This window comes from Pinus tabuliformis, chromosome 7 (assembly GCF_031772625.1).
Source record: "Pinus tabuliformis cultivar Carrire ecotype Pingquan chromosome 7, CPIR1, whole genome shotgun sequence".
In the NCBI taxonomy this organism is placed as follows: domain Eukaryota; kingdom Viridiplantae; phylum Streptophyta; class Pinopsida; order Pinales; family Pinaceae; genus Pinus; species Pinus tabuliformis.
In genome coordinates this window covers 1,106,011,759-1,106,030,893 of record NC_142293.1, presented here as the reverse complement: position 1 = coordinate 1,106,030,893, position 19,135 = coordinate 1,106,011,759, and the positions used below count along the sequence as shown (strand labels likewise).

Genomic DNA, 19,135 nt, shown 5'->3' with positions numbered 1-19,135 from the left:
GTGATTTTGTGAAACTCAAGAACTCCTGAGTCTAATGACTGAAGGCGAAGGAGGAAAACAGGGCACTAGCTCTTGTCGGAGTCCTCTTAAACTATCAGGTGGTCCAGCTGTATGATTCATGGGGAAAATGTATGAGCGAGGGATACTCCTAACATCTAAGGTCAAAGGAAGGAAACTCAGAATGGATCTGTAGCTGCTCCTCAGGGGCTGGGAGGCAATTTGACAGGCAGGAGATACTCTACTCCAAGACAATCTAGAGCTTATCTCTCTAGCACTCTGAGAATGTCACTTGATGTACGAATAGGTAATAATGAGAAGCTCTCAATAATATCAGCTGGCTTACCTGAGAAGGAGACTGAGGAGAAACCTCGGTCTCACAATTCTGCTATCTGGTGCACTCTAGAATTTGGTCTGTCATTTGTTACTCCGATCTGACTGATCAACAGGGAAGAATGAGGTGATTGTTCTAGTTATCCCAGGGCAAAAGGCATGGAATGCAGGAGTTGAGATCAATGGCAAAATATTTCCTTGATGAATAGGGCTCAGCATCTCTAGTCTTGATATCAAAAGCAAGTACAGAGGGAGCCCCATGAATCCCTATAAAGGCAATGATAGCGTCTAATCTCATAATAAAGGCAACACCAAAAAATAAGGTGCATCTCGATATCCAGGTCCTAAAATCCTAGAGGTGGCACACCTAGCACATCCCATCAGATTGACGTATCTAGTGATCTAACTCCATCCAAGGTCAATGAGGGTTGACCAAAAACTGTCCGAAAGGGATCGTGAGTGGGTGCATCCAATGTCTGCACATATAAGGGGTGTAGATGATGATGCCATCCCATCTTTTCATTGAGACATGTCCTTTCTTGGGTGTGTTCATTAATTAGCAATTACGAATTTTTATTTATATGTGTGTGTGTTTATAACAAAGGACAAGCAATGGCATGTGCTAGACAGCACTATGAGAATGGATATAAGTATTCAAGAATTAAGTTAGGCAAAAATAGCCATTTCTATTTGTTTTGCAAACACATCAAAACTTACTGTATAATCAAGGTAACTCTCAGATTACAGTGTATACTAAAAATGTAGGAGCAGCTGAACATTGTAAAGAAGATAGAGTTTCAAGTAATCCAATATACCAATAGCATAATTTGGCCAAATTAGATATAAAACTCACATCAAATTCGAGTGCTGCTTATATAAGAGAGAATATAGTGACCAAATTAGATGTAAAACTCACATCAAATTCAAGTGCTGCTTATATAAGAGAATACAGATTAGAGAAAACATACAGGTTCTATCCATGATAATTTACCTAACAAAATCCCCCTTCAATGCAGGAGTACCAGAATATTGGATGCTTATTTCATCTCCGTGATTAGCCCACACTGAAAAAAACAAGATAGCTTATTCTATAAGAACCAAAAATATTACAACAGGTAACCTGGTCAGAACAAATTTAGACAAAATATATAAAAGTTATTTTTTAAAATTAATTGTGTCTAAAGACAGAAAACCAATAATAATATTCCACTGAGAAAATTATCTATGAGAAAAGCAATCACTCTAACCTAGTTGCCTTTAGCATGTCATGACTCATAACTCAATTAAATGTAATAAGGCACTCACAAATTTTAAATAAATTGTCGAAATTCATGTGCTGGTTTATGGTTTCATCTTGTCGAAATATTTCAATTCGCTGAAGTTGGGCTTCCATAGATTTCCTTCCCAGCATGCTCTGTATTTTAACAATAAATAAAATAATAAATGTCCGCAGGCTTAATTATATCACAAGATAAAACATTATATCCCAAATTGCAAGTCAACTCAGTACAATCACGTCCAACATAAACAACTCAATTTTATATTCAATAGCTGGAAATTACCACCATTAATCAGAGGGATCACGGTACCATGGCAGAACTCACATGCCTATTGGACCTCACTATTTTGAATAACAAACAAATTTTATTTTATAACATAGACTGACAAATTACAGGGGTGATTTTCTCAATAAAGAGAAGATAGACTGCAGCCTCATCCAGAACAGCTTTGCTCATAGTGACTGCATCTTGACTCTTGACTCCTAACATAAATATACAGCTGCAAATGCGATAATTGCTAAAAATTCATCAATAAGAACATGTCCTACTCAAACTGTATCTCATGTTTGGCTTACATTGATTAAAGAAATGTACAGAATTGCACCTTCCCTCGACAGCAAAAATCCTTCGAGTTCTAATTTGGGTTTGGCATGGTAAGGTGGCACAGACGAAGGCAAGGTGGCACAGATGAAGGCAAGGTGGCAAAGGATACACTTTTTTCATTCACTCAGTTACCGAAAATATAGGAGTAATTGCTAAACTCAGGCTCCATACCTAAGTAACCCCTGACTGATAGACATAGCAATATGTTGCCTGGTAGGCCACCTTTATGCTGGCAGGTATGGTCCGATACAACCTTGGAGATAGGCATACTTCTGAGATGCTCCACCCTCCAGTGTTCTAGAGGTCATTTGATAGAATGAACAGAGGTGGATGGTATGCTACGTAACGAGATTGAGCTATGTGCCAGAAATTTTGGATGAGGAATTGCAATCTTTTCTAGCAGAAAATCGATTGATGAATCAAAATTCCCAGATGCTTCTAGACTGTAATGTCCCTTCCTAGAATAATTTCCCTGAATTTAATTTCACAATTTTGGCAATTTTGTCTATTATGGGACCCACGAAATTTTTGGACTAAGACTTAGGAGATGGAGGCCGAAATCATTTTGTTAGTGGGATGTGGGGGCCACACCCGCATGAAGTACGCACTTCCTCGGAGGAAAAGTCGAGTTGCTAAGGCAGGAGGTCGAAATGCTTGATGGAGGGGCCCACATGGGAAGGCAGCTCAAAAGTTATAAATAGAATGGGCCTTAGCAGCTATTGGGGTCTTTTGTCAATCTCACATTTATCTTGTTGCTCGAGCTGCTTAGCCAGATCACAGTGTTGTTCAGCACAGAGCTTTCCAAGGGCAGAGATCACCCTTCTTTCAGTGGACTACGAGTGCCACGGGCCACCCTAGAAAGGAAAGATTGTGCCATATTGGAGAGAGATTTGTGGAGCTCAGGGTACATCGTACACCCATTTCACTCAGCCAATTTCGTGCTCCAGGAGGACGCAGTAGGCGATCACGTGCCACTTATTTCAGTTATTTTTCGGGTGGCATTTGCCAGGAGAAATTTTGCATAGCTACTCCCAGGAAAGACCAAGCTTGGTGAGGAGTTTTGGGGCAAGAGATTGCTGCATTGAAGCAGGTCGAATTCCTCTTACGCAGGGCCTGCGCAGGAGCCAAATTCTGGGCACAAGTGGGAGGTCGAGGAAAGGAGTTCGGGAGCTGGATTGTGCCGGCAGTTTGAGGAAGTCATCCAGACAGTAGAATTCCACATTTTTGAAGTGATTGGAGAGCTGCTTCAGTGAATTTCCAGACAGGCTGTATTTTCCAACCAGTTTGAGGAGGATGTCGTATTTGGGGTCAATATTCGAAGGTCAGAACTAGACCAAACCTAAGTTGCATTGAAACGGATATGGGGTTTGAAACATATACAGAAAATTTTCAAAAATCAGGATACAATACGACAAGGAAACAGCATGCATATATAATTATATATATCTAAAAATGCATAAACAGTGTCATCATCATTAATGATTATTATAACATTCAATATATTATCATCATCATTAGTAATGTAATTAGAAATGCTACAGTCTTTGTGCTTTCGGGTCTGACTCCTTCAAAGAACGTGTCATGCATGGCAGATGATATCTATCTTCCTTGCATGGTAATTAAAAGGCCGATGGGATCATTGGGATATTCCATCAAGGCCTATTTGAACATTTCAATCTTCTCAACGTCAGCTTGGCATCTGGACTATATGCAGACAAAAGATTGGCTAGAGAAGATTTGTTATATTGGAGGGATTTATGAAATCAAGGGCAAAATCAATGAAAATTAACAAGACCTTAACTGAAAATTAATCGCTCAAATAAATCTCTTTACGAAGACATTCATCAAACCGTTTTGTTTGCATTTTTGAACATCTATCTTTTTCTTAGTAAGAATCCTTGATAAATATATGGAGTGTCATTGTTTCTAAAGATTTAGAAGAGACATTATGAGACTCTGTTTATAGTGAGTTTATTTACAAATCAAATTTCTTCATTTTTATTATTTATTTATGGCTATACAAATTTTCACGCTTTTTAACATTTTAAGGGTGGATTTCGATCACGATTTTCGTGGATCCGTTTCTGGATTTCCGGAAACAGATCCAAAAAAATTAAATCCCTTGGAAACATATCCAATTCCAAATCTGAAGTTTCCGATTTTTTGAAACAGCACAAAAACGTTTTTACAGTGTTTCAAACAAGCATCATATCCACTTCCATATCAGAAACAGGGATCCGCGTTTCCAGCAAATTCTTTAGGCGTTTCCTGTAACTTAGGACCAAACCCTTTATGGGTTTTGGTGGGTTTATTGAGAGGAGCCCAGGGCTAATTTTGCAGAATTTTCTGAGCACCGAAGGTGGGTCTTTCAGCAGCTTTTCTCCAGCAGACAATGCAGTTCCTCTTGGGCAACGCATAGCATTTTTGGGGCATCTCATTCTCTCATATGGGCGTTGTATTTTCCAACTAGGGCTTGTCCGCTTGCCATTGAGCCAAGCCCAGGTGCACTCCTTCCATACCCATTGTAATATTACTCCAATTATATAATAAAATGGCTCAGTTGGATGGAGTCTTTTTGGTGATCACATGGGTGTTTACTTATATTTCTGAATTTTGTGTATGTGTGTCAATTTTTTCTTTCTTTATCAATGTTTTTCCTAATTACGAATATTACAGTGGTATCAAAACTTCATTCTTGGCTTAATCGTCGGGGTCTTTCCTATGAATGAGGATAGGCAGACCATTACTTATCGAAGGCAGAGATACCAGAGCAGGGAAAGAGAGTTCGAGATTACACCTAATATTGAGACACCTGGGAAGTCAGTAGTGGTGGAAAATATCGGGGAGTCAAGGAGCAAGGACGAAGCAACATTTGATAGCCTATAAAAGGCCCTAAATAATTTAGCCAAAGGGCAGAAGGAAATGTTGGAGGAACTCAAACAGTTGAATAAGTACAAGAGCATCCATCGTGAGTACCTATTTGGGGAGACTTCATGGGCCTCACAACAGTATAACCACCCTTCACTAGCCACTCACCCACTAGCTTTCAGTGGGCCAACCAGGACTACACTGCCTACATTTTTATCTTTCAAACTGAGTGAGCAAGGTGCGCCGGATGATCAGATGCCCATGGGAGATTATTTCCAAGAATGGCAGTCCATGGAGGAAGATTTCAAAGCAGCTTTGTCCTTCATAGATTACTGCCAGCTCAAGCAGATCGTGAAAGGAAGGACTAGTGAGGGGTCTAGCACACAGAGTTCAGAGTTGCAACATACCATTGGGAGGATGTATTTTCCCACATATGATGGATCTACCAAGTGCATAGCTTGAGCTTGGGTGGAGAAGTTGGATACCTATTTCCAGCTTAACTAGATGACAGAGGTGGAAGCCATCAAAATGGCTACCTTGCACTTGGAGGGAGAGGCACACGACTTGTGGTTTCATGAATTGACCACCAGTGTTTCACGGGGACTCATCCCCCCCCTCTAGGGGTCTAGTTTCCTAGCTCCACTGAACTTCGGGGACTTGGGGACGAGAAAGGGTCGTTTCCCCACGCTCCCAAAAAACAGAGTACGCAAGGGGACGTGCCAGGGGGTTGTTTCCTTGTGCTGAAGGGTCATTTCGAAAAGGGGGTCGAGGGGGGACGTGTGGAGTCGAGGGGGTCGAGGGGCCCGATTTTTTTAAATAAACTTTTGTTTATAATTAAAATTTAACATTAGTTTTAATACTTTAGGGTTTCAATTCGTTTTTTTATAAATTTAATTCATTATTCGCCCTGGCCCCTCACTCCATTCGCAAGACGTTCCTAGTCCTTCTGCAGCAGAGATGAATTGGTCCACATATAGCTTCATTCTCTCTATCAAGAGGAACAAGCTTACCTTTAAAAGAGCGGAGAAGTTAGATGTTGTGCACAGTGCCCTACGTCTTGAGCATAGGAAGACACCTGAGTATTTGAAGGAACTAGCAACACGATGGGATATTGATCCAAAGGATGATGCACAGGTAGATATGGAGGAGAGACTTGATGAGAGACAGATGGGGTTGGTTGGTGTGCCACTTAGCATGTTTGAGAATGTTAGTGATTTAGATTCAGATGGTGATATGGTTGATCCTGATTTATTCATGCAGCAACTGGATGCAGAGACTAGCGGGGCATTACCTTGAGGCTTGAGCAAAATTATGCTCATTTATCTTTTGATATGTTGATGTTCTTATGTTATTCTGACTCTATAAAATTTTGACTCTTGATGTATCAGACTTGACTTTAGTCTTTTATAATTCTATAAAATTTTGACTCTTGATGTATGATGTATCAAACTTGACTTTTATAATTTTATGTCAATATTCACTATTCAGTATTCAATGTTCATAGTAGGAAGTGGAACATCAATATAGTTTAAACTTTAATCATAATGTATGATGTATGATTATAAATTAGAATTTTAAATTTATCTGAACTCTAATCATAATGTATGATGTATGATGTACGATTATATATTAGAATTTTAATTTTATATAATATTAGATAATGATATTCATATCAATGATCATGCTTTGCAGCTTTTCAATTCAAACCCAATTGTCATAGTGGACTCAATTTATAAATTATATTTTATATTTATAAGTTTGTAAGACCCTGGCATCCCCCCACATTTCCTAAAAATTGGTGGGGAGCTTTTGCATAGGCCGCTCCCGCGTATCCTCGCTCCCTTGCCCCCTCATCCCAGAACCTTGGTGGAACATTGTTGACCACGCTAGGGCATGTGAGCGTGACCTCTTATGAGGACTTTACAGGGAGAGTGGTGGAGCATTTTGATAGGAGAGACTCAAAGGCTCATTTCAGAGAGTTGACCCAGCTCAGGGAGAATTTCCATCTAGAGAAGTATATATCAGAATTTTTGAGAATCTCAGTCATGGTGTCAGATTTGTCTGATGCCAAGAGGTTGTACACATTTGTAGAGGCCTTGCTTGAGCCATTGCATGTGCTGGTGAGATCCTGCAGACCCACTACTTTGTAGGAGGTTGTGACTTGTGCCAGGGATTTGCAAGGGGCAATCCCCAAGACTCGAGCACCCATACCATCATGGGCTCCCTACCCACAGAAGGGACATGACACGAGGCCCCCACCACAGCGAGCAGTCCAGGGGCATGGACAGTTAGATGAGGAGACCAGGAGAGACCTCTGAAGGAGGAAGCTATGCTTCACTTGTCAGGAGCCTTGGGCACCAGGCCATAGATGCACAACGGGAAAGGCCCACTACATTGAGGTCTTCTCTGATAGTGACCAGGAGGATGACATGGAGTTGGAGATAGGCGGGGGTGACAGCGTGACACATGCAAAGAGCGGACCACCACCACCACCACCACCACCTGGGGGAGCACCTTTCGCACCATCTAGAGGAGTCCTAGCTTCTTTATGTGGGGTTCCCAAATTTTTGACCTTGCGGATTAGAGACACAGTGCAACGGCAACGTGTCTCAGTTTTGGTAGACAGTGGGGCCACCCATAATTTCATCGATGCACAGATGGCTCAGAGGCGGGGTACTACTACAGAGGAGTTTTAGGGGGTTTTCAATCCTAGTGTCGGGGGCTAGGACCATGCAATGTACCCGATATGTCCCCGCTTTGACAGTGACCATGGAGAACTACTCAGTGACGAATCATTTCTTCGTGGTGGATGTACCAGACACTAATGTGGTCATGGTGTCCAGTGGCTCTACTCCCTTGGGTGGGTCTCTACGTGTTGGAATTTCTAGGTCTGACACGTTAGAAACCCTTCATGTACTTTATTCATTTATTCCTGCCTACTTATTATGTTAATTAACAAGTTATCTACCATGTAAATACTGGAAATAAATACAATTACATGCTCAACACATTACAGATCACCAACTGAAGGAAACAGAAACAAGCACACAAGTGACACCGTTGTTTTTGGACTAATGTCCCCAGAAAAACCCAATGCGGGAAAACCAGTGCAGCTATCTCAGGGTTTGATTTATTAAGAAATTTCAGAATACAATCTGGGTGCCAAATCTAGCTCACCCAACAGATAAAAATCTCGGCAGTAGTACCTCTCTACTCAGAAGCAAATATTCTGGCTGAAACCCTAGATAAACACTTCGGCAGCTCCACAGCTCCGATCTGCCCCACAAAACCCCAGCGTCAGCCTCTAGGGACTGCGTCAGCTCTCCCAACAGTTCCGGTTGTTCCCGGTAGTTCCGGTGTCTGCCCTCTACGTTAGCTTTCCCGACAATTCCAATAGTTCCCGGCAGTTCTGACTTCTGCCCTCTGCGTCAGCTTTTCTGGCAGTTCCGGTTGTACCCGACAGTTCCGGTTGTACCCGACAGTTCCGGTTGTACCCGGCAGTTCCGACATCTTCCCTCTACGTTAGCGTTCCTAGCTATTCCAACAGTTCCCGGCAGTTCCGACTTTTGCCCTCTGCGTCATCTTTCCCAACTATTCCACTGATCCTCCCAGCACTATCTCTGCCTCTCTGCTTCTGTATTCACTGCCCCTCAACTGCAACTCCAGATCACTCTCTCAACTTTCTCAGCAAACCCAGCCCCAGAAAGTCGAAATCTTGATCTCTTGGTGTGTTCTCCAAGTGACCCTCAAGCCTCCTCTTATACTTTTCTCGTTGACAAATCAACGGCCGAGATTAAGTCCCTAATCAATGGCTAAGATTAGATCTGGCTTGATCCATGACTTTTGGACCATTCTAACACAATTTTATATTAATTCACATTAATATTTTAATTTCCCTAAGTTTAGACTTAGGGACTCCATTAAAAATATTAATTATTTTAATATCTCCCAAACTATTTAGAATCTGCCCAAACCCTTTCTGGGTATTAGAGATCTCATGTGCCTTAGCCTCTGCACCAAATTTCGTGGCTAGAGCACATTCGATGCTACTCCAAATCAACACTACAGATTGGAGAAAGTTGGAGATGGAGTTCACAGGGCCGGATGGCAAGTTAGTTGTTCTTCAGGGCATGCATTCATATCTTCCACAGACAGTTTCAGCGCACAGGATGGAGGCTAACTTGAGGCATGGGGGCATAGCATGGGTTGTGGAGTTGAGAATTTCGGAGGCTGAGGGGCAGCCCAAGCCATGACACCCCGACATACAGGCCATCTTGGACAAGTATCTTGTATTGTTGGGGACATACCACTAGAGAAGCCACCTGACAAAGGATTTGAGCACATGATTGAGCTAGAGTCAGCGGTTCACACGATTATTACCAATCCATATAGACATCCCAAGGCCTACAAGAATGAGTATAAGCAAGCCATTCAAGAGTTGTTGGGACTTGGGCACGTTAGGCCTAGCTCTAGCCCCTTCGCTTCATCAGTTGCTTTGGTGAAGAAGAAGGATGGGACATTGCGCATGGGTATAGATTACGGGGCACTCAACAAGAAGACCCGAACCGCCATCCCATTCCACACATTAATGAGTTAATGGATGACCTTAGAGGAGCCAAGTACTTCTCTAAGATAGACTTGCGTTCGAGGTACCACCAGATCAGGGCGAGGGATTGAGACATCCCCAAGATGGCCTTCAGATGCCACTATGGGCATTTTGAGTTCTTGGATATACCCTTCGGGCTTACCAATGCACCTACCACCTTCCAATCCCGCATGAACCATGTGTTCTGTGGGCAGTTGCGGAAATTTGTATTGGTATCTAAGTTGCACGAAATGGGGAAATGGGTACAAGTTTCTAAAACGGGCATAGGTACGTAACTTGACCCCCCCCCCCAAATTTTGGAAATGGGGAAGCGCAATATATATATATATATATATATATATATATATATATATATATATATTAGGATAGTTAAGAAATATGTCCAATCATAAAGCATATATGATACATTCTAGTTTATTACATTATGATTAAATTGTCAATTGTCAATTGTCAATGCATAAACTATAAGTCTCTAAATTTACATCACATTTACTCATGAATGATCACATAATGAAAATAGCAATATCCAAAATCAACCACGAGAAATTTCTAATTTATTGTCTCATGCTTGATTCAGAGTCTCCTCCTACATAGTCGAATGACCTTAGTGCTCTTGATTAAATACAAGTTCCATACCCTAGTACCCTACGTGCTCTTGACTATTAGGAGTCTCCCCTGCATAGAGGGCTTGGTTCTCTTGATTAAATACAAGTTCCATACCCTAGTACATGACAAAATCCAATGGAAACATTGCAATCCCCTAAATCCTGAAATCCTGAAAAACAGATAAGTCTGTTGGATTTTGAGTGAGATCTAAAATTCTACTTTCTCCATATGAAATCCAATGAGGGTGAAACCACTCTCAAACATCCTAATTCATTTCATGGTAATGTTAAAAATTTAAATAAAAGGATGAAAATGAAAAATAAAGGAGAATGTCAAGAATTTAACATTACCATGAACTGCATATCAACACTAGGGCCATAGGCTTGAACATTAGGCTGCCCCACTCAAAAAATCCTCCTTTTTATAACATGAAAGCCATCTAGAAGCATCCAGAAGATATTTTAGTTGCCCAATAAAAAATTAAAAGCGAAAAAATTTTAAAAAATACAAGAAAAAGTCAAGTTAGAAGAGGAAACTCAACCGTAGAGCCTGGAAACGCATTTCCAGCCATACTGGCCACATTTCCTCCTCGAGAAACAGGCCAATACGGCTAGAAACGAGTTTCCAGGTCGTATGGTACAAGTTTCCTCGTTTATGTTTCGTTTATGGCCGGAAACCAACGCTTCTCCAATGTTTCCTGCAACTTAGATTGGTATTCTTCAATGACATTCTGATTTATAACACGACCTAGGAGGAGCACCTACAACATTTGGAGGTGGTGTTACGCATTTTAGAGGAGCAACAGTTCTATGCCAAACTGTCCAAGTGCAAGTTTGGGTTGACAGAGATGCACTATTTGGGGCATCTTATTAGGGAAGATGGTGTGAGGGTGCATGAGGAAAAGACCAAGGCCATCCGGGATTGGCCAATGCCTTGGAATGTGACTGTGTTGAGGGGATTCATGGGCTTATGCACCTATTACAGGAAGTTCGTGAAGGGCTTCTCACAGTTGGCAGCTCCGTTCACAGATCTGACCAAGAAGGAGGCTTTCACGTGGACAGATAGAGCACAGTCAGCATTTGAGCACCTCAAGGAGGTGATGAACAGTTGTCCAGTATTAGCACTCTCGAATTTCACTCAGCCCTTCACCTTGGAGTGTGATGCATCAAGTGAAGGAGTTGGCGCAGTATTGTCACGGGATGACCACCCCATTGCTTTTGAGAGTCAAAAGCTCCTTTTGCATGAGAGGTTGTATTCTATTTACGACAAGGCGATGTTGGCCATTATCCATGCATTGGCCAAATTCCGGCTGTACCTAGTGGGCAACAGATTTTAGAGTGAAGACTAACCACAATAGTCTTCGCCATTTTAAGGGGTAGGAGGGCCTCAGTGACAGGCAACAAAGGTGGGTCAACAAGGATCAAGCCTACGTTTTTCATATTGAGTATGCCAAGGGCAAACATAATGTAGTAGCGGATGCATTATCCAGGAGGCCTGCGACACTTTCACTCATGAGCATCTGTCATGATTGGAAGGCAGAGTTGTTGGTGGAGTACTCCAAAAATCGACGGGCGTGCGAGATTTTGGAGGGTACACATGCTAAGAAGTGTTACATGGTGATGGTTGACGTCATCTACTACAAAGGACACATATTCTTGGTGTCAGGTTCACAGTTGAGGGTTCACTCCCTGTTGTCAGGACACCAGGGGTTCCTAAAGACGTACAGGACTGTCAGAGAGCGCTTCATGTGGAAGTGCCTCAAGCGAGATGTGTTGAGGTATGTGAAAGAGTGTGAGGTTTGTCAAAGGCAATAGGGAGAGTTGATGCATACGGTCGGGTTGTTGTGGACACTTCCCATTCCTAAGGGGAAATGGAAAGTGTCTCTATGGATTCTATCACGGGCCTTCCTATGGTGCAGGGCAGAGACTGTATATATGTGGTGGGGGATCAATTGACCAAATATGCACATTTCTTTGCTATTCCAGCCCGGTATTCTACTTCAAAGGTAGCAGAGTTGTTTTCCAGAGAGGTCTTTCGCTTGCATGGTCTTCCCAAGACCATAGTTAGTGACGAGGACAACTGCTTCATGGGAGCATTCTAGCTGGAGCTTTTCCGATTAGTGGGCACTAAGCTCACACCTAGCACTAGTTACCACCCACAAACGGACCGCCAAACCGAGAGGGTCAACAAATCGTTAGAGGACTACCTACGGAACTATGCGACCTGACAGTAGAAAGCATGGATCCGATGGTTGCATTTGGGCAAGTACTGCTACAACACCACCCACCACATGTCTATTGGTATGTCACCTTTTCATGCCTTGTAGGGTTATGACACTTTCTCTTTTGTTGACATTGTTTTTGGAGACAGCTGGACCCCAAAGGCCAAAGATTGGATCCAAGAGAGCCAAGATATCCTCAAGGCTCAAGGACAACATGTTGACAACCCAGAATCAGCAAAAAGTGTATGCAGACAGACAAAAGATCGAGAGGCAGTTTGAGGAGGGGGACTTAGTCTTCCTGCGGTTACAGCCATATAGACAGTCCACGTTAAAACAAAAGGGGGTCGAGAAGCTACAACCCTATTTTTATGGGCCATACAGGGTGATTAAAAGAGTTTGAGAGGCCTATGAGCTAGAGCTTCCACCAAGAAGCAAGATCCACAATGTTTTTCATGTCAGATGCCTCAAAAATGTGTTGGGACAGCAAGTGACAGCAGCCACAGAGTTACCTCCACTAGATGATGAAGGACATCTTATGCTAGAGCCCGAGGCCATTTTGGAGACTAGAGAAAGGAAGTTGAGGAGAAGAACCATCAAGGAATACTTGGTACGCTGGAGAAATTTACTGGATGAGGATGCCACTTGGGAGGGTGGGCACATACTTCAGCATCCAACACTACAATTGCTTGGGGACAAGCAACATTTGGGAGGGGAGGACTATAATGTCCCTTCCTAGAATAATTTCGCTGAATTTAATTTCACAAGTTTGGCAATTTTGTCTATTATGGGACCCACGAAATTTTTGGACTAAGACTTAGGAGATGGAGGCTAAAATCATTTTGTTAGTGGGATGTGGGGGCCACACACACATGAGGTACACAATTCCTTGTTGGAAAAGTCAAGTTGCTAAGGTAGGAGGTCGAAATGCTTGATGGAGGGGCCCACATGGGAAGGAAGCTCAAAAATTATAAATAGAAGGGGCTTAGCAACTATTGGGGTCTTTTGTCAATTTAACATTTCTCTTGTTGCTCGAGCTACTTAGTCGGGTCACAGTGTTGTTCAGCGCAGAGCTTTTCAAGGGGAGAGCTCACCCTTCTTTCGGTTGACTACGAATGCCACCCTAAAAAAGTAATATTGTGCCATATTGGAGGGAGATTTGTGGAGCTCATGGTGCGTCGTACAACCATTTCACTTAGCCAATTTCGTGCTCCAGGAGGACGCAACAGGGGATCACATTCCACTTATTTCAGTTATTTTGTAATGTCCCTTCCTAAATTAATTTGGAACAGAATTAATCTCTACATTTTGGGGCCAATTTTGGAGGAGATGGGGCCCATTCGATTTTATTAGGAGACTTAGACTTTAGTAGCAAGTTATTTTGGTTTGTTAAGTTATACATGGGGGCCACCCACACTAGGAAAATACGAACTCCCTAGTTCAAATTGAATGAGAGGTGAAGTCGATGGTTAAGTGAGGGACCCACGATTGAGGGAAAATGGAGGGAAAAGAGGTCCACGAAATCTAGAAAAGTAAGGCAGCACTCCATCGTGGGTCCCTCACTTAACTTAGATGGAGGTCGATTTGAGGCATGTCGACATAGCGTGGGCAGTGGAGATGAGGATTTCAGAGTTTGCGGGAAAGGCCAAGCCACCACATCCAGACATACATGCGATACTGGAGAGATATCCAGTAGTTTTTGGAGACATGCCACCATGACAACCACCTGACAGGGGTTCAAGCACACTATAGAGCTGAAGCCTGGTGTGCAGACAGTCATTACTACACCCTATAGGCATCCCAAAGCCTATAAGGATGAGATTGGGAGGGCCATCAAGGAGTTATTGGCATTGGGCCACATTAGACCGAGTTCTAGTCCATTCGCTTCTTTAGTCGTGCTGGTGAAGAAGGATGGGACTCTTCGCATGTGCATTGACTACAGGGCCCTCAATAAGAAGACATTGAAGAACCGGTATCTCATTCCGCGTATTGTTGAGTTGATGGGCAAAATTAGAGGAGCCAAGTACTTCTCTAAGATAAGAGAGATTTGTGGTCTAGGTATCATCAGATTCAGCTGAGGGAGCAAGATATTCCGAAGACAACCTTCAGGTGTCATTATGGGCATTTCAAGTTCTTGGTCATGCCTTTTCGATTGACCAACGCACCTGCTACCTTTCAATCATGCATGAACCATGTGTTCAAAGGTTAGTTGCAGAGATTTATACTAGTGTTTTTTGATGACATCTTGATCTACAACAGGAACTTGCAGTGTCTAGAGATAGTGTTGTGTATCTTGGAGGAGCAGTAGTTCTATGCCAATATGTCAAAGTGCGAGTTTGGGCTGACAGAGATGCTCTACTTGGGGCACATCATAGGCGCAGATGGGGTCAAGGTGGACAAGGAGATGATCAGGGCCATTTGGGATTGGCCAGACCCTAGAGATGTGATAGAGCTGAGAGGATTCTTGGGCATCTGTACTTATTATTGGAAGTTTGTTAAGGGCTTCTCACAATTGGCATCACCCCTTACTGATCTGACTAAGGGGGCTTTTGCATGGATGGATGGAGCTTAGGCAACATCCGATCACCTCAAGGAGGTGATGAGTTGTTGCCCAGTATTAGCACTCTCGAATTTTACACAGCTATTTACATTGGAGTGTGATGAATCGGGTGAGGGGATTGGGGCAACCTTGTCCCAAGGAGGCACCCCGTTTCTTTTGAGAGCTGGAAGCTCCTACCACATGAGAGGTCGTATTCCATATACGACAAGGAGATGTTGACCATAATGCATGCATTAGCTGAGTTTTGATAATACTTGGTGGGCAACCGGTTTCGGGTGAAGACCGATCACAGCAGTCTTCGCCACTTTATGGGGCAACACAAACTCAATGATAAACAGCAGAGATGGGTCAGCAAGGTGTAGGCCTATGATTTTGATACAGAGTATGAACAGGGAAAGCACATTGTGGTGGCAGATGCACTATCCAAGAGACTCGCACGACTTTCACTCATGAGCATTTGCCATGATTGGAGGGCATAACTATTAGTAGAGTACTCCAAGGACCGTCGGGAGTGCGAGATTTTGGAGGGAAGCTATCAGATGAGCGCTACAAGGTGATAGATGAGATTATATACTACAAAGGGTGCATATTCTTGGTTTCGGGGTCCCGGTTGAGGGAGCGCATCCTTCATGTAGCTCATCATTCTCCTTTGTCTGGACACCAGGGATTCAGAAAGACCTATATGACGGTGAGAGAGCGCTCACCTAGAAGGGCCTCAAGGTAGACGTGTTGATATATGTGCAAGAGTATGAGGCTTGTCGGAGGAACAAGGGGGAGTTGACCCATCCAGCAGGATTATTGCAGCCTCTTCCCATTCCTAAGGGGGAATGGGACAGTATCTCTATGGACTTCATCACCGGGCTTCCCTCGATGCAGGGGAAGGATTGCATTTTTGTGGCGATCGACTGGCTGACCAAGTTTGCACATTTCTTTGCCATTTCGACACAGTATTCAGCATCACAGGTTGCAGAGTTGTTCTTTGGGGAGGTCTTTCACCTACACGAACTCCCTAAGACTATAGTAAGTGACTAAGATAGTCGATTCATGGGGGCATTTTGCCAAGACCTTTTCAGGCTAGTTGGCACCAAGCTCACCCCGAGCAACAGTTACCATCCACAGACCGATGGCCAGATAGAGAGGGTGAACAAATGGCTAGAGGGTTGTCTCAGGAACTATGTGACAGGGCAACAGAAGGCTTGGATTCGATGGCTACACTTGGGAGAGTATTGTTACAACACAACACATCATATGTCCGTTGGTATGACTCCTTATTGTGCTCTATATGGTTATGATGCTTTATCTTTTGCTCACATTGTTTTTGGAGACAACAGGGCCCCAAAAGTCATAGATTGGATCCTAGAGAGCCAAGATATCCTCAAGGCTCTTAAGGATAATTTGCAAACAGCTCAGAATCAGCAGAAGATGTATGTTGACAGGCATCAGGTGGAGAGGCATTTTGAGGAAGGGGAGTTGGTGTACCTTCGATTGTAGCCATACCGGCAATCCACTCTGAAATAGAAGGGGGCCGAAAAGCTGCAACCATGACATTTTGGGCCCTACAGGGTGATCAGGAGGGTTGGAGAGGTAGCTTATGAGTTGGAGCTACCACCAGGGAGCGGGATCCACAGTATTTTCCATGTTTCATGCCTCAAGAGAGTGTTAGGGTAACAGGTTACAGCAGTTGTGTAGTTGCCTCCACTTGATGATGAGGGGCACCTGGTTTTAGGACCGGAGGCCATCTTGGAGACCAGAGAAAACAAGGTCAGAGGCAGGATAATTAGAGAATACTTGGTGCGTTGGAAGAGCTTACCAGATGAGGATGCTACTTGGGAGGGTCAGCACATACTTGAGCATCCAACATTGAAGTTGCTTGGGGACAAGCAACATTTGGGAGGGGATGGTTTTAATGTTCCTTCCTAAATTAATGTTAAACAGGATTAATCTCTACATTTCGGGGCCAATTTTGGAGCAGATAGGGCCCATTCGATTTTATTAGAAGACCTAGACTTTAGTAGCAAATTATTTTGGTTTGGTTAAGTTATACGTGGGGGCCACCCACACTAGGAAACTATGCACTCCCTAGTTCGAATTGCATGACAGGGGAAGTCGATGGTTAAGTGAGGGACCCACGATGGAGGGAAAATGGAGGGAAAAGAGCTCCACGAAATCTATAAAAGGAAGGCAGCACTCCTCATTTGATCATCTTTTGGCGTATCGAATTCTCTTTGGTTGCTCGAGCTGCGTAGCCATGTCACTTGTTGTTTAGTAAGAGTTCTTCAAGCAGAGAGCTCAGCCTTTCTTCAAGGGACTTCGAGTGCCACCCTAGAGAGGTTCATCTACATTTTTTCGGTGTAGGTTCTCATTGTGATTTCCAGTATTTGTATCCAGTGTCTCCAGGTGGGGCGTATTCCAAGAGGACGCAGTGAGGAGAGGTCGAGTTGTGATTTTTACATCTTTCAGAGGAGCTTTGGCCGGGAGAAATTCCAAAAGGGAGGCTTGGGTGTTTTGCTTCATTTTGGATGAGTTTTTGAGCTGAGAGAGAGAGCTTCTATTCAGTGGGGTTTTCGCACTTCCTGGGCTAGCGCAGAGGGAGAATATTGTGCACACGTGGGAGGTGGAGACTCAGCTATTAAGGTTGATCCTTGTCGGGAGAGACAAGGGAAACACTAGTGGAGGTGATTGGTGCTTTTCCGAAGCATTGGAGGAGGATTTTGTTGGCATATTTGCAGGCTTTGTGCTTCAGCAGTTTTGGAGGGCATAGGGCATCTTAGGGGTCGATTTTGGGAGGTTGGAACCGAACCAAACCATTTCTGGGTTTTGGTGGGTTTTGGTCAAGGAGCTTGGGGTTAACTTTGCAACATCTTTTGAGCACCGGAGGTGGGGGTTTCTAGTTGTTTCTTTCCAGTCAGCATTGTAGTTTTCTAGGTAGCGCAGTGCATCATTGGAGCAGTTATTATCAGCATTTGAGATTATTGTTTTATCACCTGGGTTCTGTCACGCTTGCCATTTAGGCAAGCCCAGGTGCACTTCTTCATACTATTGTACTTGCTCCATTGGATTAATAAAATGGCTCAACTGGTTCTTGCTTCAAGAGTTTTTATGAGTATCTATTGAATGTTTAAAATTTCTAGTGTTGTATTTATTTTTTGCTTTACATATCCCTATTTATCCAAGTTTGGAACATTAAATATTTTCCGGGTGGCAATTGCCGAGAGAAATTTTGCATAGCTACTCCAGGGGAATACCAAGCTTGGTGAGGAGTTTTGGGGCCAAAGATTGCTGCATTCAAGCAGGTTGAATTCCTCTTACTCAGGGTCTATGCAAGAGCCAAATTTTGGGCACATGTGGGAGGTTGAGGAAAGGAGTTAGGGGCTGGATTGTGCCGGGAATTTGAGGAAGTCGTCCAAGGAGTAGAATTTAGCATTTTTCGAGTGATTGGAGGGTTGCTTTAGTGAACTTCCAGACAGGCCGTATTTTCCAGCGAGTGTAAGGAGGACGTGGTATTTAGGGGTCAATTTTCGGAGGTCAGAACTAGACCAAACCCTTTCTAGGTTTTGGTGGGTCTATTAAGAGGAGCCCAATACTAATTTTGCCCAAAAAAATTGAGAAACAGAAGTGGGTCTTTCAGCAGTTTTTTTTCCAGCAAATAGTGCAGTTCCTCTTAGGCAATGTAGAGCATTTTTGGGGCAGCTCATTCTCTCATCTGGGCATTGTATTCTCCAACTCGGGGCTTGTCTAGCTTGCCATTGAGGCAATCCTAGGTGCACTCCTTCCATAGCCATTGTACTATTACTCCAATTATATAATAAAAAATTTCAACTGGATGGTGTTTTTTGGTGATCACATGGGTGTTTACTTATATTTCTGAATATTTTGTATGCATGTCAAATTTTGCTTTGTTTATCATTGTTTTTCCTAATTATTAGTAATATTACATAGACAGTTGCTTCAAAGAGAAAAACCAAGGGAGAAGACTAACATATGAATCAAAGCAATACAAAGAAAGGATATCAAATTTTTATTTTTTTTAGGCACAGGGTGAATCGGTAACTGCCAGACCTAAT

General features: G+C 43.1%; 1 protein-coding gene across 3 annotated transcripts in view; it reads right to left on the bottom strand.

Moving 5' to 3' along the window:
• The window catches only part of LOC149251415 (phosphoinositide phosphatase SAC7-like), a 321,376-nt gene that overhangs the window by 125,945 nt on the left and 176,296 nt on the right, over window positions 1-19,135 (bottom strand). For all 3 annotated transcript variants that reach the window (XM_089459423.1, XM_089459424.1, XM_089459422.1), the window contains 2 exons: window positions 1,636-1,744; window positions 1,322-1,394 (listed from right to left, as the gene is read on the bottom strand). In XM_089459423.1, coding sequence (XP_089315549.1) covers window positions 1,322-1,394; window positions 1,636-1,744 — 182 coding nt within the window. The remainder of the gene's footprint in view (window positions 1-1,321; window positions 1,395-1,635; window positions 1,745-19,135) is intronic.